Here is a 27,160-nt window from a genome sequence, read left to right as displayed (position 1 = left end):
GCATGAATCGGATACTAATTTCCAATGTCTGTAAGGTCATTATTTTAATTACTGTGTTGCATACAGTGGACTTCCATTACACTGTACTACCAAAAATAATAATTTTTCTTTAGTTCCAAAATGTTTAGAAACCATCTTGCAACATATCCTTCTTTTGATTTAACTGTTGTTGATGAACTTTGAGTGAAAGTAGATTTGTGTTTGAATAACAAAGCCTCATTATTTATTGTTTCTTAGGCTGGAATAATCTGCCAGCTGAATGCCCGAACATCTATTCTGGCAGCCGCGAATCCAGTGGAGTCCCAGTGGAACCACAAAAAGACGACAATAGAAAACATCCAGCTTCCTCACACGCTCCTATCCAGGTAATGTAATCTACAGAAATGCTCTCAATCAGCAAATTATAACATTTTAATATCTGTCTGCAGAAATCTATCCTGGATAGATTCTATTCTTTAGATTCTATAGATCCTCCTTCATTCTATGCTCTGAACTACTGAACTAATTAATTTCTAGAAGATAGACACAAAATGCTGGAGTTTCTCAGGAGACAGACAGCATCTCTGGATAGAAGGAATGGATGATGTTTCGGGTCGAGACTCTTCTTCAGACTGAGTTGGGAGAGGCAAATGAGAGAGCTGGAAGGTGTGAAAACAAGTAGCTACGTCCCTTTTGATCTCTCGTTTTCACCCCTTACCCTTCCATACTACTACTTTCCATCTTCCCTGACTGTCTGAAGAAGGGTCTCTACCTGCAATGTCACACATTCCTTCTATCCAGAGATGTTGCCTGTTCCTCAATTATGCTAGCATTTTGTGTCTATCTTTGGTGTAAACCAGCATCTGCAGTTCCTCTCTACACATTAATTTTCTAGGTTTGACTTGATCTTCCTTATGTTGGACCCTCAAGATGAAGCTTATGATCGTCGTCTCGCCCACCACTTGGTTTCACTTTATTATCGAAGTGAAGAAGAAATGGAAGAGGAATACCTTGACATGGCGGTGCTCAGGGACTATATTGCCTATGCCCGCACGTATGTCCATCCTAGGCTGAGTGAAGAAGCCAGTCAGTCGCTTATTGAGGTGAGGATTCCTGTTTATGATATAATATTCTAAAGTGCTGCAAGCAATTTCCCCACCCCTCACCCCCAGCTACACTGCCACACAAAACATTTTTCTTTGCCTTTGTGATAAAGGCTTATGTCGACATGAGGAAAATCGGCAGTGGAAGGGGTATGGTATCAGCATATCCTCGTCAACTGGAGTCATTGATACGTCTGGCAGAAGCTTACGCCAAGGTGCGTTTTTCTGAAAAAGTTGAAAATCTAGATGTTGAAGAAGCAAAACGTCTTCACCGTGAAGCTCTGAAACAGTCTGCAACTGATCCAAGGACTGGAATTGTCGATATATCCATCCTTACTACAGGTAATGTTTAAAAATAATATTTCTTTCATTTTAGATGATCTTTCATTTTTTAATTTGATTTTAAGTCCTAACCCTGAGGAAATAGTTAAATGCTATTCCTCAAACTTGCATTGGGTCTCATTGGAAGAGTGCAGAATGGGAGTTAGTGACAGGCATTTGGAAATTACGGAACATCCCTAAGGCTAAGGGATAACCGATAATTGAACCCTTTGATCCCTGTAAAGTGATCACGCAATCGTACTTGATTCCTCCAGTGTAGAGAAGACCACATTTTGAGCACAAATGGAATGAGCCAGATTGGAAGTGCATGTCAATTGCTGCTTCACTTGAATGTGGACTATTTTGGTCCCTGGGTGGTGGGAAAGGACAGATTTTCCTTTTGGTTGCTTACGCAACCAGATGCAGGTTTGGCAGTTAAACGTCAGCCATGTTTGAAGATGCAATGAGATCTTTAATATCAAAACGGGAATGCGGCACAAATCCAAGAATCCTAAGATTTATGTTTGAATATATTTGTTGATTTTAAGTAGATTCTTAATATCTAATTGTCTTGAAGTACACTGCAGCACCCTTGCACTGATTGAGGAAACATTCCCTTACTCAGATTTAACATTTTCATTTAATAATTAGCTTGCATATGTTTGTAGTTGCATCAGTTTCAAAGAATCAACCAATAGACAATAGGTGTGGGAGTAGGCCATTCAGCCCTTCGAACCAGCACCGCCATTCAATGTGATCATGGCTGATCATCCCGAATCAGTACCCCGTTCCTGCCTTCTCCCCATATCCCCTGACTCCGCTATCTTTAAGAGCTCTATCTAGCTCTCTCTTGAAAATATCCAGAGAACCGGCCTCCACCGCCCTCTGAGGCAGAGAATTCCACAGACTCGCAACTCTCTGTGTGAAGAAGTGTTTCCTCATCTCCGTTCTAAATGGCCTACCCCTTATTCTTAAACTGTGGCCCCTGGTTCTGGACTCCCCCAACATCGCAAACATGTTTCCTGCCACTAGCGTGTCAAAACCCTTAATAATTTTATATGTTTCAATAAGATCCCCTCTCATCCGTCTAAATTCCAGAGTATACTGAACAACTTTCATCTAACAGTGCACTTTATTTGTTGCAGGAATGAGTGTCACCGCTCGTAAACGGAAGGAAGAATTGGCTCAAGCCTTGAAGAAGCTCATACAGTCTAAAGGCAAAACTCTTGCCATGAGATACCAACTGCTATTTGATGATTTAAGAAGTCAATCTGATATTGTAAGTTATTTTATATTTTTGATTGGAAAAGTTTGGATTGACCTGTGTAAAATGGGAGTCTTTACTCTTCTGTTATTTTTATGCTGTGAAGCGGATGTATTGCATCACCCAGTTCTGGTGATAATGGAACTAGGAAGCATGTTTATCCAAATTGCATTAATCCAGAGAAGATGGATTCCTGTTACTTGGTGTTTATTTTTAAAACCATAGAATCAGAGAATGGTAGAGGAGAGGCCCTGTGTCTACATTGACTTTCTGCAATGTTGGCTCAACTTCCTTACTTTTCTCTCATTTTAACCTGATCCTGTTGTAATCCAAAAATTAATTTGCATCTTCATCCTTAGTTTTTACTGTCTGTGAGATTCCCCCCTCTTCTGTGAAAATGTCTTTCAAAAAAAGTTTGCTTGTCGTTTTTGGTCCTATTGCATTCTGACCAAACTTTAGATGAAGTGCTCTATTCATGCCCTAACTATTGTTCAGTTTATTGTAACTGTTTGTCTTTGCTCTCTCGTTTAAGGAACATATGATACCACCTGCATTTTTAAACATTATCTCATCTTGTCTTGCCACCTTCCTGGATTTATGTGTATGTGCCCAAGGATTTTGTACCCGCTTCAGTGTTCTTTCCTTTATATTATAGTGCCTTTCTTTGTGCTTCCTAACAAAATGTCACCAAATATATTTCTGCGTTAATTTTCAACTGCTACATATTTGAAAAATGTTACCAAATGCCTCCTAAAGTCTATCGCTATCACAGTTTGCTATAAAATTAAGTTTTGTGGTGTCTAAATTGTCAAAGTTGTCCACTTTAAACATGCATTGCCGATGATTGAAGTCTGAGCACTGAACCCAGGGGATCACAATGGACAATAGGTGCAGGCGTAGGCCATTCGGCCCATCGAGCCAGTAGCGCCATTCACTGTGATCATGGCTGATCATCCGCAATCTACCCTGTTGGTGCCTTTTCCCCATATCCCTTGACTCCGATATCTTTAAGTGCTCTATATCTAACTCTCTTGAGAGCATCCAGAGAATCGGCCTCCACTGCCTCATGAGGCAGAGAATTCCACGGATTCGCAACCGTTTTTGAAAACGTTTTTCCACGTTTCTGTTCTAAATGGCCTACCCCTTATTCTTAAATTGTGGCCCTTGGTTCTGCACTCCCCCAACATCTGGAAAATGTTTCCTGCCTCTCAGCCTACGCTGCACTTCCTCAATAGCAATAATGTCCATCCTCAAATTTGGAGACCAAAACCAGGTGTGGTCTCACCAGGGCCCTGTGCAACTGCAGAAGGGCCTCTTTGCTCCTATACTCGACGACTCTTATTATGAAGGCGAACATGCCATCAGCTTTCTTCACTGCCTGCTGTACCTGCATGCTTACTTTCAGTGACTGATGTACAAGGACACCCAGATCTCGTTGTACTTCCCCTTTTCCGAATTTGACACCATTCAGATAATCTGCTTTCCTGTTCTTGTCACCAAAGTGGACAACCTCACATTTATCCACATTAAACTACATCTGCCAGCATCTGCCCACTCACCCAACCTCTTCAAGTCACCCTGCATCCTTGTAGCATCCTCCTCACAGTTCACACTGCCACCCAGCTTTGTGTCATCTACAAATTTGCTGATGTTACTTTTAATCCCTTAATCTAAATCATTAATGTATATTGTAAATAGCTGTGATCCCAACACTGAGCTTTGAGGTACCCCACTAGTCACTGCCTGCCATTCAGAAAGTGACCTGTTAATCCCTACTCTTTGTTTCGTGTCTGCCAACCAACTTTCTATCCATGTCAGTACCCTACACCCAATACCATGTACTCTAATTTTGCCCATTAATCTCCTAGGTGTGACAATAGACAATAGGTGCAGGAGTATGCCATTCAGCCCTGCAAGCCAGCACTTCCCATTCAATATGATCATGGCTGATCATCCACTATTAGTACCCCGTTCCTGCCTTCTCCCTATATCCCCTGACTCCACTATCTTCATGAGCCCTATCTAACTCTCTCTTGAAAGTATCCAGAGAACCGGCCTCCACGGCCCTCTGAGGCGGAGAATTCCACAGTCTCGCAACTCTCTATGTGAAAAAGTGTTTCCTCATCTCCGTTCTAAATGGCTTATCCTTTATTAAACTGTGGCCCCTGGTTCTTGACTCCCCCAACATCGGGAACATGTTTCCTGCCTCCAGCGTGTCGAGACCCTTAATAATCTTATGGTTTCAATAAGATATCCTCTCATCCTTCTAAATTCCAGAGTATACAAGCCCAGCTGCTCCGTTCTCTCAGCATATGACAGTCCCGCCATCCTGGGAATTAACCTAGTGAACCTACACTGCACTCCCTCAATGGCAAGAATGTCCTTCCTCGAATTTGGAGACCAAAACTGCACACAATACTCCAGGTGTGGGCTTGCTAGGGCCCTGTACAATTGCAGAAGGACCTCTCTTTGCTCCTCTTGTTATGAAGACTAACAGGCCATTCGCTTTCTTCATGCTAACGTTCATTGACTGATGATCAAGGACCTCCAGATCCTGTTGTACTTCCCCTTTTCCCAACTTGACGCCATTTAGATGATAATTTGCCTTCCTGTTTTTGCTACCAAAGTGCATAACCTCACATTTATCCTCATTAAACTGCATCTGCCCACTCACACAACCTGTCCAAGTCACCCTGCATTCTCATAGCATCCTCCTCACAGTTCACACTGCCACCCAACTTTGTCATCTACAAATTTGCTAATGTTACATGTAATCCCTTCATCTAAATCATTAATGTATATTGTAAATAGCTGCGGTCCCAGCACCGAGCCTTGTGGTATCCCTCTAGTCACTGCCTGCCACTCTGAAAGGGACCTGTTAATCCCTATTCTTTGTTTCCTGTCTGCCGACCAATGTTCTATCCATATCAGCACTCCACACCCAATACCATGTGCCCTAATTTTATCCACTAATCTCCTATGTGGGACCATATCAAAGGAAAAAACTAATTTTTTCTTCACTTACCTAAATAATTTTTTACCACCCGTCTTTATATCCTTCGCACCTCTTTTTTGCCCCTCGTATTGCCTTTTTAGTTATCTTCTGTTGCTCTTTAAATGTTTCCCAATCTTCTGGCTTCCATCTCATCTTTGCTATGTTGTACTAATTCTCTTTTATTTTTATACTGTCTTTGACTTCCCTTGTCAGCCACATTTGCCCCTTAGAATCTTTCTTCGTCTTTGGAATGAACTGACCCTGCACGTTCTGTATTATTCGTAGAAATACCTTCCATTGTTGTTCCACTGTCATCCCTGTTTGGGTCTCTTTACAGTCAACTTTTGCCAGCTCCTCCCCCATGCTTCAACTTTGGTACTGACACCTCCGATTTTCCCTCTCAAATTGTTGATTAAAACATCATATTATGGTCACTACCTCCTAACGGCTCCTTTACCTTGAGTTCCCTTATTAAATCCTGTTCATTACACAACACTAAATCCAGAATTGTCTTCTCTCTGGTAGGCTCCAGTCCAAGCTGCTCTTAGAACATCTCGGAGACACTCCACAAACTCTTTCTTGGGGTCCAGTGCCAAACTCTTGATTAACTTGCACCCTATATCCAGGCTACTGTTTGGGTCCTGTAGATAACTCCCACTGACTATTTTCAGCCTGAGAAAACTGCCATTCAATGCTATTTCTATTGTTTTAATTTCTTATTCATGTCACTTCTGTCTGTGTTTTTTCATGGGTTTCAACCTTCTTGACAGAATTATCTGGCACTTAATTAAATGTTCATTGGAAATCCATGTTATCCACATCAATTAGGTTTCCTTCATCCCTATGGCATCATATCAAAATTTGGTTGATCAAACAATCTTTTTCTCAGTCTTTGCTATCTTCCATCAATGCATTATTGTCTAAGTGATTTGTTAATTTTGTTCTGGATTAATGTTTCTGAAAACTTTGCCAGCACCCGAGGTTAAACTTGCTGACCTGTAATTGTCAGGATTGTATTTGTTCGCTTTGAGGATGTACAGAGGCGCAGCTGGTGGAGCTACAGCCTCTCTGTGCCAGTGACCCTCAGGTGCTGTCTATTCGGTGTTTGCACATTCTCCCTGTGACTGCGTGGGTTTCCTTTGGGTGCTCTCACATCCCAAAAACGTGCGGGTTTGTAAGTTGATTGGCTTCTGTAAAAATTGCCTCGGGTGTGTAGGGAGTGGATAAGGAAGTAGGATAACAACTAATGTGAAAGGGGCATCAATGGTCGGAATGTGCTGAAGGGCCTGTTTCCATGCTGTAAACAAAAGAATGGCACAAGTGTCCAGTCTGCTGTTTCCCTAAAAGGATGATTGTTTACTAAGTTCTTGTCATGATCTTTCTTTTAATGTCTAAAGTCGAATGGTGAATGAACATGGAAATGCAGGTTCCTACTCTGCTTTTTAAAGCAGTGATTTAAAATTAAAAAACTCGTACTAATGTAAGTACTGGTGTACTTACAATGCATGTGAACCATAGCTTTCATGTTTTGTTTTGTTTTTTGTCCCAATAGTCTTGAAATTGTGTGGACTGTAGTTAGGAATAAGAAGGGAAACTTTGCACGTGTCTGGTCGTAGGAGAGGAACTGCTAAAGTTACAGGGATAAAATACCTGCTGCTTAATAACTGAAAGTAAATCTGGCTCTTATGTGAAGCACAGATTTGCACCAAAAAAAGTATTTATTGCTTGCATGTAAATGGATTTTAATTACAGTTTTAATTAATTTTTTAGGCTATTACGAAGGACATGTTTGAAGAAGCTCTCCGGGCTCTGGCAGATGAAGACTTCTTAACTGTAACTGGGAAAACTGTTCGGCTACTTTAAGAACAAACGAACCAAGTTAAAATCAGTAATGCTTCTTTTTGATCTTGGTTACTGAATGAAGCTTGTTTGACTTTTTGAAAGATGTATTTTTCATTATTTTGCTTTATTCTGCAGCAATATTTTGGTCATTTCATTTAGCTGTACTAATATGAAATTAGTGTCTCTTGATAACATTGTACGCCAAGGGAATTACATAGCTGCTTTGCTACATTTGTAAATAGATGATTATTTTTTCCATCTTTGAGATGATGCATTTTTCAATTTGAAAGAAATTAAATAATTCGGATGCTAATTAAATAAAATGTGCAATATGTTTTGTATTGTCAGTAAAAAAATAAATATTAACATGGTGTTCCTGTGAAGTTTATTTTGTGTTGGAACCTGCCAGGCCAGAAGACCTATTTATATCAGACCCATTGGTTTGATGAAAATGCAAAAAAGTTGTTTAGCCTTTATAATCATCAAAATATTCATTTCAGAGCCGTTTACATGTATGAAATATTACTGGTTTTGGGGGGGGAGAAGTAAAAAATACTAAGTGCTGGACTCTGGAGGAACTCAGCAGGTCAAGCAGCAGCTGTGAAGGCAAAAGGACAATATTGGTGTTTCTGGTCAACACCCTGCACCAGAACTTGGAGGGAAGATTTGTTGTTATATAATAATGGTACAGTGGGGAGGGAGAGAGAATGCACTGAGGCTGGAGGGTGTGAGATGTAACGTGAGGAGGGGATGATGTACTGACAGAGCTAGGTGGGATATCGCATGGGATCCAAGGACAGATAGCTGAATGATTAGAAAATTGGAAGGAAGCAGAGGGCGATGGTGGAAGGTTGCTTCTCGGACAGGAGGCCTGTGACTGGTGGTGTGCCTCAGGATTTGATGCTGTGCCCGTTACTGTTTGTCATCTATATCAATTATTTGGATGAGAACATACACAGCAAGATTAACAAGTTTGCAGATGATACAAAAGTGGGTGATTTTGCAGATAGTGAAGCTGGTTGTGAAAAATTGCAGCTGGATCTTGATCGATTGGCCAGGTGGGCTGAGGAATGGTTGATGATATATAGAGAAATGTGAGGTGTTGCATTTTGGAACGTCTAACATGGGCAGGACCTACACAGTGAGAGCTCTGGGTAGTGTACAGCAGAGGGATCAAGGAGTGCATGTGCATGGTTCTTCGAAGGTGGAGTCGCAGATAGGGTGGTCAAAAAGGCGTTTTGTACGTTAGGTCGTTAAGAGTATTGAGTATAAGAGATGGGAGGTCATCTTGCAGTTTTATAAGACATTGGTGAGGCTGCATTTAGAGTATTGTGTTCAGTTCTGGGCACTATGTTATAGGAAAGATGTTATCAAGCTGGAATGAATACAGAGACGATTTACAAGGATGTTGCCAGGGCATGAGGGTCTGAGCTATAGGGAGAGGTTGAGCAGGTTGGGACTGTATTCCTTGGAGCACAGGAGGGTAGAGAGGTGTATAAATCATGAGAGGAATAGATCGGGTAGATGCATAAAGTCTCTCGCCCAGAGTAGATGAATTGAACCTAGGTTTAAGGTGACAAGGAAAATATTTAATAGGAATCTGAGGGGTAACTTTTTTACACAAAGGGTGGTGGGTGTATGGAACAAGCTGCCAGAGGTAGTTGAGGCAGGGACTATCCCAACATTTAAGAAACAGACGGGTACGTGGATAGGACGGGTTTGGAGGGATATGGACCAAATGCGGGCAGTTGGGACTAGTGTAGCTGGGACATGTGGGCAGGTTGGGCCGAAGGGCCTGTTTTCACACTCTGACTCTGAGAGTGGGTGGGAAGCTTGAACTAAGGGAGGAGAAATTCTGTGTTGGTTACCTGCTTTCCTTCCCTCACCCTCACATCCCTGACAAGTGTACCATTACAAATTAGCATGAGTTTGTACGTGGCAGATCATATCTTATAAATTTGATTTGACTTTTCTTTGTGAACAAAATGCAAGCAAATGGGACTAGGTAAGATTGGGCAACCTCATGGTCATGCATGTGTGACTGACCTGGTTGCTACTTCATTGCTCTTCCTAAGGGGTGGGAGATTGCAACCTTCACGTGGTCCTGTTTCGACGAATGCAATCAACCTGGCATGCACAATCAAATAGAACAAATTGTCCAACTTTAGGCTGTGCACGCCATACGCAAGAAGTCAAGTCGAGTGTTTTATTGTCATATGTCCTGGATGGGACAATTCAATTCTTACTTGCTGCAGCAGCACAACAGAATATGTTGCGTGGTCACAACTTTTTTGGTCTTTTTTGCTCCTGGACGTTCAAGTTGCCGAACCAGGCCACGATGCAACCAGTCAGAATGCTCTCTACTGTGCACCTGTAGAGGTTTAGGAGAATCCTCTTCGACATGCCGAATCTTCGTAATCTTCTCAGGAAGTTGAGTCACTGATGTGCCTTCTTTACAATTGCATCGGTGTGCTGGGTGCAGGAAAGATCTTCTGATATATGCACGCCAGGAATTTGAAGTTATTGAAGAAGAAGAAGCTCTTCCTAAAACAAATGAAAGTTATTGTTTTCAAATAATTTGATTTAGTAAATGCAATAAATGTGTTTTTGTTGATCAGTAATGTATATTTTCTTAATTTGAGAAAGGTTTAGGATCTAGGACAAACATGGCCAAATGGTGGGACTACCTTAGATTGGGCATCTTTAGTGCTATGAACAAGTTGGACTGGTGGGCCTGTTGCTGTACTCTGTCTCCAAACATATTTAAAAAGTTAATTTTTTTAGGTTCTAAATTAACAGTTTTAAAGCTGAAAGTATTTTATCTTCTCTTTTGCCCTATAAATTTCTAATGAAATCAGTAAATTTGATCTGACAGTATTTAGGAGGCAATGCCATAGGGTAAGGTTGGCAAATTTCAGCATGACTGGAATGGTAAATTCGGCATCCATTTTAAAGATATCAATTTTGATATTGGTACTTGCAGTGAAAGAGGCAAACCTCTTTGTATGCACATTGTGCAATTCTTTCTGTATATCCTATTTTTTATCGGGTATATTTTCTGAATATCCCCAAAATACATATTTTTCATGTTAACTGTTCCATTTGATAATAAATTCAAACATCAAATATTGAATTTTGCATTCGATTAATTTGTCATTATTATAATTATAGCCACCAATTTAGACCCCACATGTGGAAGTATCTAAACGGTTTCATTGTTTTAATAACATCAGTTAGGTTCCACCTAAAGGCTTAGGTTATTACACCTTTCCTGATGACCTTCCTTACAAATCTTTACAGTCTCTAGCCTTTTGACAGGTATAATAATGGTTCCATACAGCTTTAATATGATATACCTGTCTTTTAATGTTAACCCTCAAATTAAACTAAAATGTTCCTAAAATTCCTAAAATTTGGAAGAGGGAATTAGGAGCAACACTAGCAAGTTTGTGGATGACACATAGCTGGGTGGCAGTGTGAACTGTGAAGAGGATGTTAGGAGGTTGCAGGGTGACCTGGACAGGTTGAGTGAGTAGGTAGATGTGTGGCAGATGCAGTATAAAATGGATAAATGCGAGGTTATCCACTTTGGCGGCAAAAACAAGGGGGGCAGATTATTATCTCAATGGGGTTAGGTTAGGTTAGGTAAGGGGGAGGTACAGCGAGACCTGGGTGTCCTTGTACACCAGTCACTGAAAGTTGGCGTGCAGGTACAGCAGGCAGTGAAGAAAGCTAATGGAATGTTGGCCTTTATAACAAGAGGATTTCATTATAGGAGTAAGGTTCTTCTGCAGCTGTATAGGGCTCTGGTGAGACGACATCTGGAGTGTTGTGTACAGTTTTGGTCTCCTAATTTGTGGAAGGTCTTCCTTGTGATTGAGGCAGTGCAGCGTAGGTTCACGAGATTGATCCCTGGGATGGTGGGACTGTCATATGAGGAAAGATTAAAAAGACTAGGCTTGTATTCACTGGAGTTTAGAAGGATGAGGGGGATCATGTGTTATGATTGTGTTTATAGTTTGTTTGGTTGTTTGTCTTTTGCACACAAGTCCACGAGCATTGCCACTTTCATTTCACTGCACATCTCGTATGTGTATGTGACAAATAAACTTGATTTGACTTGATCTTATAGAAACATAAAATTATAAAAAGACTGGAAAAAGCTAGATGCAGGAAAAAATTTCCCAATGTTGGACGAGTCCAGAACCAGGGGCCTTAGATTAAAGGGGAGGCCATTTAAGACTGAGGTGAGAAAAAACGTTTTCACCCAGAGAGTTGTGAAATTGTGGAATTCCCTGCCACAGAGGGCAGTGGAGGCCAAATCACTGGATGGATTTAAGAGAGTTAGATAGAGCTCTAGGGACTAGTGGAATTAAGGGATATGGGGAGAAAGCCGGCACGGGTTATCGATTGGGGGCGATCAGCCATGATCACAATGAATGGTGGTGCTGGCTCGAAGGGCCGAATGGCCTCCTCCTGCACCTATTTTCTATGTTTTAGTCATGCAGCCTGGAAAATAGGCCCTTTAGGAACACAAGGAACCGTCAATGTTGAATCTCGAGAAAAAAACGATGGGTTAGGCAACATCTCTGGAGAAAAGGAATAGGTGATGTTTTTGATCAGAACCCTTCTTCAGACTGATAGAGGAGGGGTCAGGGCTGGCAACAAATGACTTCAGGAAGGGTAGAGTCCACAACCAGGTACTAACGAGGGTTACAATGATGCAGGCTGTGGAACTAGTAGGACGATTAGGGTGTCGAAGGAAATGCAGGAGTTACTTGAAAACAAATCGCTCATAGTGCTGGGTTGTAAGGTGCCCAAGCAAAGGAACAGCAGATGCTGCAATAGTAATGTAAAGGTACTTCAGCTCACGGTACTGCTGGATAAGGAGGCATGTGTGTTTGGTGTATTTCAGGGGACAGGCCATGACAAAACCGGGAGAAATTAGTGACATCTCCAGAACACCTGCCGAGTTACTCTGACATTTTGTGTCTATCTTAGGAATGAGTGGAAACTTGGCAAGGCCTGCAGCAGTAACAGCAGCACAGACGCTGAGCGTTTGGCAGCTTACAAGGCAGCGGTATGAATATTGATTTCTCTAATAACCCTTGCTGTTGCTGTCCCTCCCCCATGCTGGTTCTCTGACTAGTTTCACTGTCCATATACACACAATGCTGGAGAAACTCAGCAGGACAGATGGCATGTCTGGAGAGGAAGAATGGGCGATGTTTCGTGACGAGACCCTTCTTCGCTGCCCTGATTGATTTTACTGATTGTATGCGCCGTAGTTACCTTCCCCTCAGCCAACCATTCTACGTTTCCTTGAGCCTCGTCTGCTTTGATTTGTCGTTTTCACACCCTTTCACATATCCAATCGCCCTCTCCCCTGACTCGGTTTGAAGAAGGGGCTCCACCTGCAACATCACCCATTCCTTCTAGTCAGAATGCCGCTTGTCCCGCTGAGTTACTCCAGCATTTTGTGTCTAACTTCAGGTTGAACCAGCATCTGCAGTTCCTTCCTGCACATCTCGCCTGCTTTGATCTGTCGCGTTCACACCTTACCCTGCCCCCTATCGCTAGTCTCTCCTCCCCCGCCCGGACTCTCAGTCTGAAGAAGGGTCTCGCATTCCTGCTCTCCAGAGATGCTGCCCAACGATTATAGAGGGGAGATGCTGCCCACAGACTATAGAGGGGAGATGCTGCCCACAGACTATAGAGGGTAGATGCTGCCCACAGACTATAGAGGGTAGATGCTGCCCACAGACTATAGAGGGTAGATGCTGCCCACAGACTATAGAGGGGCGATGCAGCCCACAGACTATAGAGGGTAGATGCTGCCCACAGACTATAGAGGGGAGGTGCAGCGTGTGCCGCTGAGTTACTCCAGCGTTTGTTGTGTCCACGGTCGCTGAGCGGGGCCAGGGGCCGGCGCGAGCCAGAGTGAGCGCGCGCAGGCGCACACGCACGAGCCGCCTCTCGCCCCGGGAGCCAGCGCGTCGCGGCTGCGTAGACGCCTCGGCGGGAGCGCGCACGGTCCGGACGGGAGCGCGCTCTGGTCACGTGAGAGCGACGGCGGCGGCGCCGGCTTTTCCCTTCGGGCTCCGATAAAGATGTCAGGCTGCCAAGGTGCGGGGGTAACGCGCGGTCTGGAGAGAGTGGGAGAGGGAGGGTGTGTGTGTGTGTGTGGTGTGTTAGGTTGGGCCGGGCTGGGCTGGGCCAGGCTTTCCTTCTATTCCTGCTCCTCGCCTTTTGCCCCTGTTCCGCCCGCCCGGCCCAGCCCAGCCCAGCCCAACCCAGTGCGGCCGAGCCCGGCCCGGCCCAGCCCGGGGTAGAGGGTGGCCCGGACAACCGAGCCGCGGTTGTGGGTTGACAGTCCCGGCGCTGGCCCAAGTGCGAGCGCGGCTGCCGGCCGCACGATGCTGCTGCCTTGAGGCGCTCCGTGCAGCCGAAGGTGGAACTTGCAGGCCGTGACCCTGCTCGGTTTACGGGTTCATCGGTGAAAATGTGCGGCCCGGAGTTGCGGCTGTTTTCCCCTGGTGCAGGTGTTTGTATTTAATCCACCAGCCGTGACATGGCCTGCTCCCTGAAATACATCGAATGCACATACCTCCTCATTTAATTGGACTAATCCCAGCTTCCTGTCCAACACCTCGGCGAGAAGTCTTGCTTTCCTGCTTGCCTTTAAGCAAGAAGGAAAGACACTTTCGGTTTTGTTACATGCTGTAGCTTTTTTTAGTGCTGTTCGGTTTTACTGCAAGAAAACGAAGTTCAATATTTAGGCTGTGATGTAGGCATTAATTTGCATCACAGCTGTATTAACGCGGAAGTAACTATTATATTTAGTAACTCAAGCCATTTTTGCAGAACTAACTTGACTACTTATTTATGGTAGACGAGTTTCTTGAAAGGATATTAATCGTCTATTGTTCACTCCTAAATAATCTAATCTGTGTGGTAGGCATACACATGCACACACATTTTGTAAAATTATGCAAACTAAATTCAATTAAGGTACTTCTGGTAGTTATCATTTTTGAGATTTTAAGTTTTATGTAACTTGTTGAGAGGTAGGTGTGAAAATAAAACATCAAAACTTGTTTTTAGAGGTAATTGAAAAGTTAATAAGTTATTTTAAATTTGGCACGATCATTGTTTATAACCCATTTGATGTATTGTGTGCCGTTTTGGTTGGCAAATTATAAAGTAAATAATAGCAACAACATTTGCTGTGTGGCCTTCTTGACGCCATGAAAGCCTTTCCTTCTGGTGAGGAGGGATTTAGTGAAAACCACTTCAAATGTGTCTTGCAATTTCTTGCCATTCTTCATCCTCTATATGTTAACATGCACAATGTGATACTGACCACAGATCCAGGACAGTGTGGAGAAGAGCAAGACTGGTATTGCCCTGACATCCCCAATCCTCCTTGGTGCCGTGCTTTTTACGTCCAACAAATTTCATGTTGCCATGGATTTAATCTACCGGATGTGTTGTTTAATTTGCATCTCCACAATTCCTCTAACACCAGCTGTTGATTGCAGTGCATTGATAATGTTTAGTTAGTGTAGATAAGGTTTGTGGATCAGCATACACTAAGAGAGCTGAGTGGCCTGTTTCTGTTTCTCTTTATGACCATGCTGTACTGAATTAGAGTATGTATCTTGCTTTGAACTGAAGTCATCTACCCATCAGCCTCAGCGAATTCACCACATTTTTCTCCCCTCCCCAGTTGTCAAGACTCACAATAAAAGACTGGTAAATGTGGATCACTTTCCTTTTTTTGGAAACCATCCCTGATCAAAATCCTCTCTCAAAATTTACCACTTGCATCACATCAATAAGGTCATGGGCTGACTGACTAGGTCAATTGACCAAGCCCTCAAGCTTAGTCTACTGAGCAGTAGTAATCTCTTACAACTTTATGCTTTGTAGACACACAAAATGTAGTTAGTGCTTTGGTACTGAAGAGCTGTCACCATTGCAAAATCCATTGGCAGGCGTGGCAAACCAGTATTAACTATCTCACCCAGCTAACATTGAATTTCTTATTGTGCTCAACCATTTTAGTTGGATGAGCACTCTACTCCAAAGTCGAGTCCATCATCATGAGTTTTCCCAGAGGACAGAGAAAACACTACAAGGATGTTCTCAAAAACCGTGGAAAAATATCATCCTGATTGACTCTGGTGAATCCTGTCACAAAGAGTAGAGAAAAAGGCAGTAAGCACCTTCAGACTGACAAGAATGTATGGATTAATTTGTAACCCCCTAAATGAAAGGTCAGACTAGTGAACTCAGTCCTCCAAATGGGAATATTTATTTTTAGAAAATGCCAAGTTAGTGGCTCCTACAAGTATGTAATACAAAACTACAAAATGTTAGTCCTTTAAAACTAGGTTTTGTGCACATGTAGTATAAACTACAGAGGCCACATAAGCAGTTGATGTTGAAAATGATTTAATAATATTGACTGTGGCAATAATGGTTCTTATTAAAATCTGAAGTCTTGAATATCCTGCCTGAGGTGCTTGGTCTGTTGAGCAGGATGAATTTGGCTGATTTGCAACATAATATACAACCAAACTTTTTTTCTATCAACTGGAGCATGTTAATAGCAGGAGCAGGACACCGAACCCCTCAAGCCTGCAAAAATATGATCATGATTGATTTACCTAGGCCTCAACTCTTCTATACCTTTTCCCATTCCTCTTAATTTCTCTCATTACTTTCAAAAATGTATTTGCCCCCCAAGTAATTAAGTCTCCACAACCCGAAAGAATAGGAAGTTCTGGACATTCACACCTCAATTGTAAATTGTAATTGTAAATATAATTATCATTTTGCTTGAGACTCTCACAGTATACATCTCAAGATTTATTCTTTCTTGCTCCTTCATGATCTTCTGTTTCAGTAAATCACCTCTTATTCCTTTCAACTCCAAAGAATACTGTTCTAGCATTTTCAGCAGTCTGCGATGGACCAAGCACAGAAATAATTCAAAAGTGCCATTGCTGTTAAGCTGTTAAAATAATCTCTGCTCTGTTTGATTAATCTGTTAATGTTGCCAAATGGCTGTTGTCCTTGGAGCTGTATCTTTTTAGGAGAGAAGGGATTTGGGTATGAAGGATAACCTCGCATTCATTTTGTTAATATTGGATATCCTTAAGATATTGCAGACATTGTATCGGACATTTAGATATCATGAGTGAAAATAATAGGTAGGAAAATGTCAATGATTTTTACAATGCATATGCATGTTAGGGAGGAAATAAATTGTATTGAAAGGTCTCAGGGGTTGATAGGCAAATAGTTTGGTTAAGGCAGATTTGTGTTCTTTGAAGCAGAGAGAATCATAGTTATACACAGTACAGACCTGTACACAGAATAGGGCTCTTTGGCCTATCACATCATGCCAAACCTTTTCCCCCCATCTAATCCGATATGTTTGCATCAGGTCAGATCCTTCTATGATTAAGTACGTATAAATGTCTCTTAAATCCTACTGATGGTATCTGACTTCACCAACTGGCAGCAACTTCCAAATATCAACTATGCTCTATAAAAAGAAAAATAAACCCTTCTCATAAATCCCCATTACAACTCTCTCGCAACATACCCAATCTCTCCCCATAATGATGTCTTACAGACCAGGCAGTTACCTGGTGAATCCTTTGCATGTTGTCCAGCATAACCACATCCTTCATATATTGTGATAACTAGTGTTACGCAGGAAAGATTTTGGCATATTATTAAGTTCTCTGTACAGACTAACTAGTATTTTGTAAACTTGTAATGTTATGCCCCAACTTTTATATTTTGCCATGAACTGCCTTCATCTACCCCTATCTGCTAATTGAACTTCATGGTATCTGTTCATCAACATTCCCCAGCACCTACCAGTTAGTATGTCCTACCCCTGTTTGGTTTACAAAAATGCATCATCTCACATTTGTCGTGAATAAATTCCATTTGCCAATGCACTATCCAACTTTCCGTCTGATCTATATCATATTGTAGTCTTGGGCAAACCTCCTTGCTAAGCACGCCACCACCAACTTTCATGGCATCTGCAAACTTATTACTCACCTAATTAATATTCACATGTTGAATGCATACAACAAAAAACACAGGTCCCGGCACCAATCCCAGCAATACACCACAGTTCTTCCACAGCTATTTTCTTCCCCTATCTTCAAGCCAAATTTGGATCCAATTAGTCAGCTGGCCTTGAATTTCCATGTAATTTAACCTTCTCGATCAGCCTACTATTTGGGACTTTATCAACTGCTTTACTAAAGACCAAATAAACATGGTCTAACCCTACTTTTGTCAATCTTCATCATGTCTTCAAAAAGCTCATGCAAATTACTAGGCAGTATTTCCTCCGCAGAAGGCCTTACTGACTGTTCCTGACCAGCCACTACCATTCCAAATGTACATAAATCCTATCCCTTAATACTTTGCCCAATAATTTCCTTTCATGGGAAGCTAAATATCCATGATTTTTTGTTTAAAGTTATGAATATCTAGCTTACTCCCATCACATTCAAAACACATTAATTCTCAAACATCCGCTACTAATTAGGAAAACTGCCACTTAAAAAAAATCACAGGATACAGATGTTGTTGCCATTTATTCTCCATTCTTAAATTTTCTGAATGTTTCTGATGATTATATTCATTTCAATTGGGAGTTGTTAACATTTGTCCACTCCACATTTTTCTCTTAGCACTATCTTCTTTATTTTTCTGTGGCTATTGTTTGGCATTAAACTCACTTTAATTTATACTTAGTCTTTATGCTTTTATTTATGCAATCCTTCCATATACTCAGGTTAAGGATATGCAGTTGAGTTTCCTCTTCACTTTAGCCCAATCCCCTATTTCATTTCCATTATCAGCTTGTTATATTGTGAGAACCATCAAGAATATATCTTGCATCGTGCAATATATAGGGCATCAAATATTATCAAATACATTTTGTCACTGAAAGAAATGAGAGGTTAAAATGTGTGATCTCAAAGTAAGTTTTAAAGCATAGTTTTGAAGAGGAAAAGTGGTAAGAGAGAAAATTACCAGCTTCGGCAAGCAGTGGAAACATCATTGCAAGAATATGTTTGAGATGATAAAATCCATTCTGAAATTATTTTTGTAGCTAGTTGATAACTTTTATATTTAAAGATAGCGGTAAACATTGCAAATTTTACAGATGGTTCTTAATGAATTGTATACTGTATATTATATTACACTTGAAAGAACATTTAGATATATTTAAATAATTAAATGATTCCAACCTTAACTTTTTTCACACATTATCGTAGATCTTAAAGTTGGCTTAACAACTAACTGTTTTATGTTGAACAGTTCCTCGTAATTTTTGTTTGCTGGAAGAGCTTGAAGACGGCCAAAAAGGAGTAGGTGATGGGACAGTGAGCTGGGGCCTCGAGGATGATGAAGATATGACACTCACACGATGGACAGGAATGATTATTGGGCCACCCCGGGTCAGTAAATAACTCAGTAACGTAAAAATACAATTTTCCTTTTTTTATGTTAAATCCAGGTAATTTTCCCTATCTTTCACGAAAAGGGTAATTTGTCCCAATTGTGATATGATCAATACTAAAGGAGCTCTTTCAAAATAGCTGTGAAATCCAGGAAATGGGAGAGTGATGGAACTGCAGATGTTGGTTTACAAAAAAAATGCACAAAGTGCTGGTGTAACTCAGTCGGTCAGGCAGTATCTCTGGAGAACATGGATAGGTGATGTTTTGGGTCTGGACTCTTCTTGAGACTGATAATCAGAAAATTGTTGTTCAGACCATAATATGGTTGTTGTGCTCAGCTGCCTAAAACCAGTAGATAAAGTGTGGAGAGGTTCAGTGGTTCATGGAAATCACTGGGATCTCAGGTAACCCAGAAAGATGTATGTTTTCGGCTTTGGTATATTCCACTCAATTTTCTGAAATGTGCATAGTATGTGCTGGACTTTTCATTTGAATCCCTCACTTTTACTAACATACTCCTAGCAATTGAGTCTGGTGTTTAAAGATTATGCACACCAATTTATTCTGAAAGTGGCAGAGCACATCAAACTGCTCTGTTTGCTACTCCAGGGACCAGGTTTTGGGCGTTATCTGTGGAATTTGCATCTTCTCCCTGTGAAAGCCTTTGGCTTTCTTCAGACGCTCCTGTTTCCTCGTGCATTTCAAAGACGAGTGGATGTGTGTGTTAACTGGCCGCTGCAAATTGCTCCAATTGTGTACTGTGTACATTTGTGCGGAGTTGATGGGAATGGGGCAAGAATAAATTAGGATTAGTGTAATTTTGTGCTAGATCCTGTATGCCAAATGGACTATTTCCATGCTGAATGATTCCTTGCATGTATATGTAGCTGATCAACCTTATTTCAGCTTCAGTGCTATGAACACCAGTATATGTGTTTTAAATTGCTTCAGTCTGTTAAGCCTTTAGTCATGTGGATAGAATTTTTACAAAGTTTGTAATTAAGAAAGGAGAGCTTGGAGAAATCATATTGGAGCAAAACTGTTGTCACAGTGAAATCTAGCTGCGTATAATGGAATTAACACATGACACATGTGGATATCATATTGGCAGGCTTGACACAGGATTAGATACTCTAAATAGTTTTTAATTTGATAGATGTTAACTGGTACCGCTTTTGCTGGGGGTGGGAATCTTCTCCAATTACATTTGATTGCCCGTCAATAGACTAGTCTTCCTTGGACTAAATTAATGCTTTTAGCATATTGAATGTCTTTTGGACCTTACAGATTGTTAAACGGTAACAATCCCCACATATCGTCAATGCTGACCAGTCAACTGTAGGTACATATCGCTCAGCAGGAGCTTCTGGATGAGAAGCAGTGAATTACTGGGTAGGTGAATTACAAGTGGAAGGAAAGAGTTGCCTGGATCTTCGGTCGAGTATTCCTTCTCCTTTGATCTGATATGACATAAATGGACAACTTGTTGGACACAATGTGCTGGCGTAACTCAGTGGGTCAGGCATCATCTCTGGAGAACATGAGTAGGTGACGTTTAGGGTCGGGACCCTTCTTTAGACTTGTACTTCTGAATGATAAGATCTGTTTCCAAACAAGTTTTATAAAACTGGCATTTCTCATTGCCAATAGAATGTCAGACTGGAATTCTATTGCTGAGACACAATTCATAATTCAAAAATCTGCATCGGTTTTTCTGCTTTTGCATTTATTTTACAATTTTTAATGGGTTTTTTTCTTTCAGACTTGCTTTGAAAACAGAATATATAGCCTGAAAATAGAATGTGGAAGTAAATATCCAGAGGTAGCTCCAACTGTTCGATTTGTAACAAAAATAAATATGAATGGAATCAACAATTCCAATGGAATGGTGAGTGGTCGGATACATAACACTTGTTTAATGATTTGTTGGAACCGGAAAATCTTGTCCTGTTAATCTCCAGTCGTCTGGCCCCATCTGGAAGATTTCTTTCTTCCTCCTGCACTGTGTCTTGTTTAATGTAGTCTGAATTGTTGTCTAATTATTGTTGTCTGAAAACATTGTTGGTGACCAGCACATGTGCTTTTGCACATAATAGTTTGAAAAAACAGCTGTTAAGGATGTGTAAGAAAGGTCGGGGTTTACCTACTACAAATCATCCCCTATTGATATGGGGAAATACAATGGATTACAATTTCCTGGGAATGATGAGTCACTCAGTTAAATTCGATTGAACCTTGAGCAAGGCCTTCTGATCATAAATTCCATGGAAATGTTTTAAAAGTTGGTTTATCCAGCGGCAGAGCAGATTGAATGTTTGTGTCTCTGGCATTCAAAAGCCTTTAAAAAGTTAATTGTAAAAATATATAATTTTTTAATATTTTGCAAAATTAAAAGGACACAGTTGCATTGATAAGACTTAAATACATTAAACTTAATATATATATATATATTTTAATCTGGTGACCTGCAACTGGCCCCGCTTCTTCTCTTCATTCAAATGATTGGGGTACCTGAAATTTGCATATTTCCAGTTGACAAGCTGTGGGGTGTCGCAGCTCTCCTGAACTCCATGAAGAATTCAATGTTGGGGCAAGGTCGACAAATGTGTAAGTGGAAAATCTCAGCAAATGCATTTAATTAAGTGGATTGGCAGAGTTGAGATCCACATCTTTGACACACTGAATAACTTTACTTGCGTGTTTCCTTGCCCCACATAAATGTACATCTTCGCATGTGAGCATGAACATATGTATGCCAGATGTCCTTGCGCAACTGCAGGGTGAATCTAATATCATAGGAAATTCTCCTCAAAATCCAATCCACCCACTGCCCAAAGCTACTAATTTGGTGTAGTTTTTCATTATCCCTCATGATTTCCTCGTTTGCTTTGGTACCAGAATTACTGATGCTGCTTCAAAATGTCTTACATAGAAACATGGAAACATAGAAAATAGGTGCAGGAGTAGGCCATTCGGCCCTTCGAGCCTGCTCTGCCATTCAATATGATCATGGCTGATCATCCAACTCAGTATCCTGTACCTGCCTTCTCTCCATACCCCCTGATCCCTTTAGCCACATGGGCCACATCTAACTCTCTCCTAAATATAGCCAATGAACTGGCCTCAACTATCTTCTGTGGCAGAGAATTCCACAGATTCACCACTCTCTGGGAAAAATGTTTTTCTCATCTCGGTCCAAAAAAACTTCCCCCTTATCCTTAAACTGTGACCCCTTGATCTAGACTTCCCCAACATTGGGAACAATCTTCCTGCATCTAGCCTGTCCAACCCCTTAAGAATGTTGTAAGTTTCTATAAGATCCCCCCCTTCAATCTTCTAAATTCTAGCTAGTACAAGCCGAGTCTATCCAGTCTTTCTTCATATGAAAATCCTGCCATCGCAGGAATCAGTCTAGTGAACCTTCTCTGTACTCCCTCTATGGCAAGAATGTCTTTCTTCAGATTACGAGACCAAAACTGTACACAATACTCCAGGTGTGGTCTCACCAAGGCCCTGTACAACTGCAGTAGAACCTCCCTGCTCCTATACTCAAATCCTTTTGCTATGAATGCTAACATACCATTCGCTTTCTTCACTGCCTGCTGCACCTGCATGCCTACTTTCAATGATTGGTGTACCATGACACCCAGGTCACGTTGCATCTCCCCTTTTCCTAATCGTCCACCATTCAGGTAATAGTCTACTTTCCTGTTCTTGCCACCAAAGTGGATAACCTCACATTTATCCACATTATACTGCATCTGCCATGCATTTGCCCACTCACCCAACCTATCCAAGTCACCTTGCAGCCTCCTAGCATCCTCCTCACAGCTAACACTGCCCCCCAGCTTCTTGTCATCCGCAAACTTGGAGATGTTGCATTCAATTCCCTCGTCCAAATCATTAATATATATTGTAAATAGCTGGGGTCCCAGCACTTAGCCTTGCGGTATCCCACTAGTCACTGCCTGCCATTCTGAAAAGGACCCGTTTACTCCTACTCTTTGCTTCCTGTCTGCCAGCCAGTTCTCTATCCACATCAATACTGAACCCCCAATACCATGTGCTTTAAGTTTGCATACTAACCTCTTATGTGGGACCTTGTCGAAAGCCTTCTGAAAGTCCAGATATAATACATCCACTGGTTCTCCCTTATCCACTCTACTAGTTACATCCTCGAAAAATTCTATAAGATTCATCAGACATGATTTACCTTTCATAAATCCATGTTGACTTCGTCCAATGATTTCACCACTTTCCAAATCTGCTGCTACCCCATCTTTAATAACTGACTCTAGCATTTTCCCCATTACCGATGTTAGACTAACTGGTCTGTCATCCTATCTGGCCCTGGGGATTTATTGGCCTTTAATCCATTCAAATTACCTACCACCACTTCCCAACTAACCTGGATTTCACTCAGTTCCTCCATCTCATTTGATCCCCGGTCCCCTGCTATTTCCGGCAGATTATTTGTCTTGCTTAGTGTCCTTACAGTGTAACTACTTTAACTATTGTGTGGTTTTTAAGAATATAAATTTAAAAAACTCTAGTGAAGTCTTAAATCTAATGTATATTTGATCTTATGTATATTATCTGCAAAGGATGTGTAAGAAAGTTTGGGGTAACATCTTCACCTTTGTATCTACCACTGATCATGCTAATGAAGCCTGGATAATTTTCATAATCTAGATTTGTAAATTCCCTAGCAATTGTAAAGGTTGTATTTATTTTATCCATCTCCAGGTTATTTTGCCTTGGAGAGTTTTGCAATGGCTTAGTTGCATGTTAAAAACTGTCATTGTGCATTTTATGGAACTTTTAATTTTTTGCCTTGTAGGTGGATTCACGTAGCATACCAGTTCTATCAAAATGGCAAAATTCCTATAGTATTAAGGCTGTACTTCAAGACCTACGGCGTATGATGACATGCAAAGAGAATGTGAAGACTTCACAGCCTCCTGAAGGACAAACATACAGCAATTAATTTTAATTGATTCAAAATCACTCTTCCAAACCTCACTTCTTGTTGCTTTCAAATTTCAACAATAATAAACATCCACTAAAATAGACTTAGATATCTGTAAATCTTGAAATGTATGCCCACACAGTGATGTTCCCAGGCAAGAATAAATTTTGAAGTGGGGATGAGTAGCTTTATTGCTCTTACCAAGTCAATGATAATGATGATACAAAAGCAATTTACAATCTATGCTTTTACATAGATGGGGCAGAGATAAAAATGAGTGAAACCAAGTCATTTATTGCTTGATCATAGCAGATGTTATGCAAGATAATTGGTTAATAAAGGCAGTGGTTGGTGTATATAATAGCATGTTCTTGAACTTCTCAATGAAAGAGAGCTGTATCACAATTTAGGTTGTCGTGTATGTTATGCAAACTAAGCTCAAGAATTGTTGAAAGTTTTCGCTCATTATTTTGCTGCTGTTTAATTGTAATGTTGGTGTGTTGAGGATTGTTTTAATATTTGTATTTATGGAAATTACTTTCTGATAGGCAGCTGTGTATCAAGTAATATTGCATTTGTTTACAGTATGATTCTGCCACAACATACATTTGAAATTGAAAGCAGAGTATTGGTGTATAGTTAGAACTCACTAAGATTAAAGTTAGTCTTGAAGATGTGAATAAGATGCAGTGAGATACTTTTTGTTTCCTTCTGTGAATTAGGTAATTGATTGACCAAATGTGTTAACGTTAGTGGCAACATAATTCAGATCGTTACAGTTTCAGAACATTTTAATGGTGTCCGTTTGAGAGACAACAAGAATCATCTTCAACTTTAAAAGAAAATTTTTTCCCAGAAGGCCATGTGGTCTGACTAGCGAAAATTCTAGATTGAACTTTCCTTGAATCCTGTAGAAAAAAAATCATATGTTTCTCAGACTAAAAGCTGCTAATGATTCGGTCAAAAGAAAATCGGGTATTGTCTGAAGTTTACTTTCTTGTGAGGCTTTCCATTGAAGTTTATAACAAAACATAAAGTGGCTGCATTCATTTAATAAATTAAAATTTAAAGGTGTGCTAACCGCTTTACAGTCCTTGGTAGCTTTCTTAATGGTTATTTACATAACAGCAAGAAAGTGCTCTGCTTTTTCTACTATTTCATTCAATGTATTAACACTGTATTTGTATATTTTTTAGAATTGAACACTTGTTATCTGAAACACACCTGGGTTAGAGCTGGTAGTAACGTGCAAAATGTTTCAAAATTCTTGTGTGACTTCAATGAGGGATTTGCTTTAGGGGCCTCAACTATTCATTAGCTTTATTAACGCTTGGATAAAAAGATGCAAGAGTTTGCTGATGACATAAGTATCAAGGGTGCAGAATGAATGGAAGCATAACATTGTGAAGCAATTTGAGCAAATGCAAGGTCTTTGGATCTTTAATATATAAATATTCTCAAAGAGTGCTTTCCAAATGGTGAAAAGCTAGAAACTGAGGCTACACAGACATTTGGATTGCAGATGCTTGGATTATTTCCCCTGTCCATCATTATTAAATAAAAAAACAAGTTATTTTCAAAGGCTACCATTGTACTTGGATAACTGGAATACAGCATTGTAAAGCTCTTGCTATCCCATGCCTTGAGTTGAGAACAGTTTTGTGTAATAATCTATCGTGTTGAAGGGGAGTGAAATAGCAATGTATTATATTTGGCTTGATGGATACACAATTGGCTTGATGTAAGGAAGTGGAGGGCGACGATGGATTGTTTCGGACTAGAGGCCTGTGAATAGTGGTGTGCCTCTGGTTGGTGCATGACCCGTTGTAGTTTTTTGTCTATATAAATGATTTAATTGAGAATGTACAACGCATGATTAGTAAGTCTGCAGCTAAGAATGAAACGGATGGTATAGCAAACAGTGAAGTAGCTTATCAAGAAATCTTGATCAGTTGGGTAAGTGGATCGAGGAATGCAAATTTAGATAAGTGTGAGGTCATTTTTGAAAGTCAAACCAGGGTAGAATTTTAAAGGGCCTGTCCCACTAACACGACTTTTCAGCAACTGTCTTCGACCTTCAAGCTCGAGGGCAAGCGACTGAAAAACCTCGAGCTGGATCGACTGTCAGCGATGAAACCGTGAGCTGGATCGAACGTCAGCACACACACAAACACATCGCAAAGGCGGGGGCCAGGGAAAGCAGGGAGCGCTGTCTGAAATTCACACCGGCGATGAACAGGAAGGTAAAAGACGGCTGGCACTGTACGGTAAGTTATTTACAGGGAGGGGGGAGGGGGGGAGAAGGAGAAAGAATAGGGGAGAAGGGGTGGATACACTTTTAAGAAGCCAGACAACTTTTACTAAAGTTTAGTGGCCATTTAACATTACCGGTCGGTTTTCCTTGGTTCTGAAAACTGCAATGTGCCAATTAAAGTGCCCGGTCAGCAAAGGAGATTGCCTACGGCTACTCTCCACTGCCTATAATGACATAGCAACCTCACTACCACTGCACTACAAGTTCAAAAGAACCATGCCGACTAATTTTTACCCGCGGAAAATTTTTCAGCAAGCTGAAACATTTTCCTCGACGAAACTGAGGCCGCAAGTATGCGGGAACTTCCCTCAAGCATGAAGGAGAGTAACAGTGACCTAGGACCACGTGTCGATCATGCTGCACAAACTCCAAAACACGCAGATTAGGTCCCCGCAGTGGGACAGGCTCTTAACAATGAGCCATTGGGAATGTTGTAGACCATAGGGACCTAGGAGTACATCTATATAGTTTCCTGAAAGTGGCGTCACAGATAGACAGGATAGTGAAAGTGGCTTTTGGCATGCAGGCCTTCATCAGTAAGGGAACTGAGTAGAAAAGTTGGAGTTGTATAAGATGTTGGTAGTGTTTGGAGTGATATGTTCAGTTTTGGCCACCCTGCTCTAGGAAAGATGCCATTAATCTGGAGTGAGGGTGGAATAGATTTACAAGGATTTATCAGGATGCTAGGTTTTGAGTTATAGGGAGAGGTTGGAAATGCTAAGGCTTTATTCCTTGGAGTGCAGGAGGCTGAAAGGTGTATAAAATCATAAGGGGCATAGATAGGGTGAATGTACACAGTCTTTTTCCCTGGGTTTGGGAATCAAGAATTGGAGTGGCAGAGGTTTAGGTGCAAGGGAAAATATTTA

At 41.0% G+C, this 27,160-nt stretch overlaps 2 protein-coding genes and 1 long non-coding RNA gene across 7 annotated transcripts in view; 2 read left to right on the top strand and 1 right to left on the bottom strand.

Annotated features, from left to right (window-relative positions):
- Window positions 1–7,877, top strand: part of mcm4 (minichromosome maintenance complex component 4) — a 28,463-nt gene extending 20,586 nt beyond the window's left edge. For all 5 annotated transcript variants that reach the window (XM_055634107.1, XM_055634108.1, XM_055634109.1 and 2 more), the window contains 5 exons: window positions 238–365; window positions 875–1,082; window positions 1,196–1,424; window positions 2,549–2,682; window positions 7,433–7,877. In XM_055634107.1, the coding sequence (XP_055490082.1) occupies window positions 238–365; window positions 875–1,082; window positions 1,196–1,424; window positions 2,549–2,682; window positions 7,433–7,525 (792 nt within the window). In that variant the 3' untranslated portion in view covers window positions 7,526–7,877. The remainder of the gene's footprint in view (window positions 1–237; window positions 366–874; window positions 1,083–1,195; window positions 1,425–2,548; window positions 2,683–7,432) is intronic.
- Window positions 7,878–9,316: 1,439 nt separating this feature from the next.
- LOC129696322 (uncharacterized) lies at window positions 9,317–14,186 on the bottom strand. Its single transcript, XR_008723313.1, has 2 exons — window positions 14,112–14,186; window positions 9,317–10,048 (listed from the first exon to the last, which is right to left on the bottom strand). It is a non-coding gene; the product is annotated as an uncharacterized LOC129696322 (long non-coding RNA).
- ube2v2 (ubiquitin-conjugating enzyme E2 variant 2) lies at window positions 13,482–25,073 on the top strand. The gene is made up of 4 exons (XM_055634113.1): window positions 13,482–13,630; window positions 18,869–19,008; window positions 20,774–20,899; window positions 23,852–25,073. Exons 1-4 carry the CDS (start codon window positions 13,615–13,617, stop codon window positions 23,996–23,998), a joined length of 429 nt encoding a protein of 142 aa, XP_055490088.1. The 5' UTR covers window positions 13,482–13,614; the 3' UTR covers window positions 23,999–25,073.
- Window positions 25,074–27,160: the final 2,087 nt, after the last annotated feature.

This window comes from Leucoraja erinacea, chromosome 4, assembly GCF_028641065.1.
Source record: "Leucoraja erinacea ecotype New England chromosome 4, Leri_hhj_1, whole genome shotgun sequence".
Classification (NCBI taxonomy): domain Eukaryota; kingdom Metazoa; phylum Chordata; class Chondrichthyes; order Rajiformes; family Rajidae; genus Leucoraja; species Leucoraja erinaceus.
Note: the sequence above shows the minus strand (reverse complement) of the source record. Positions and strands in the feature narration are given on the sequence as shown.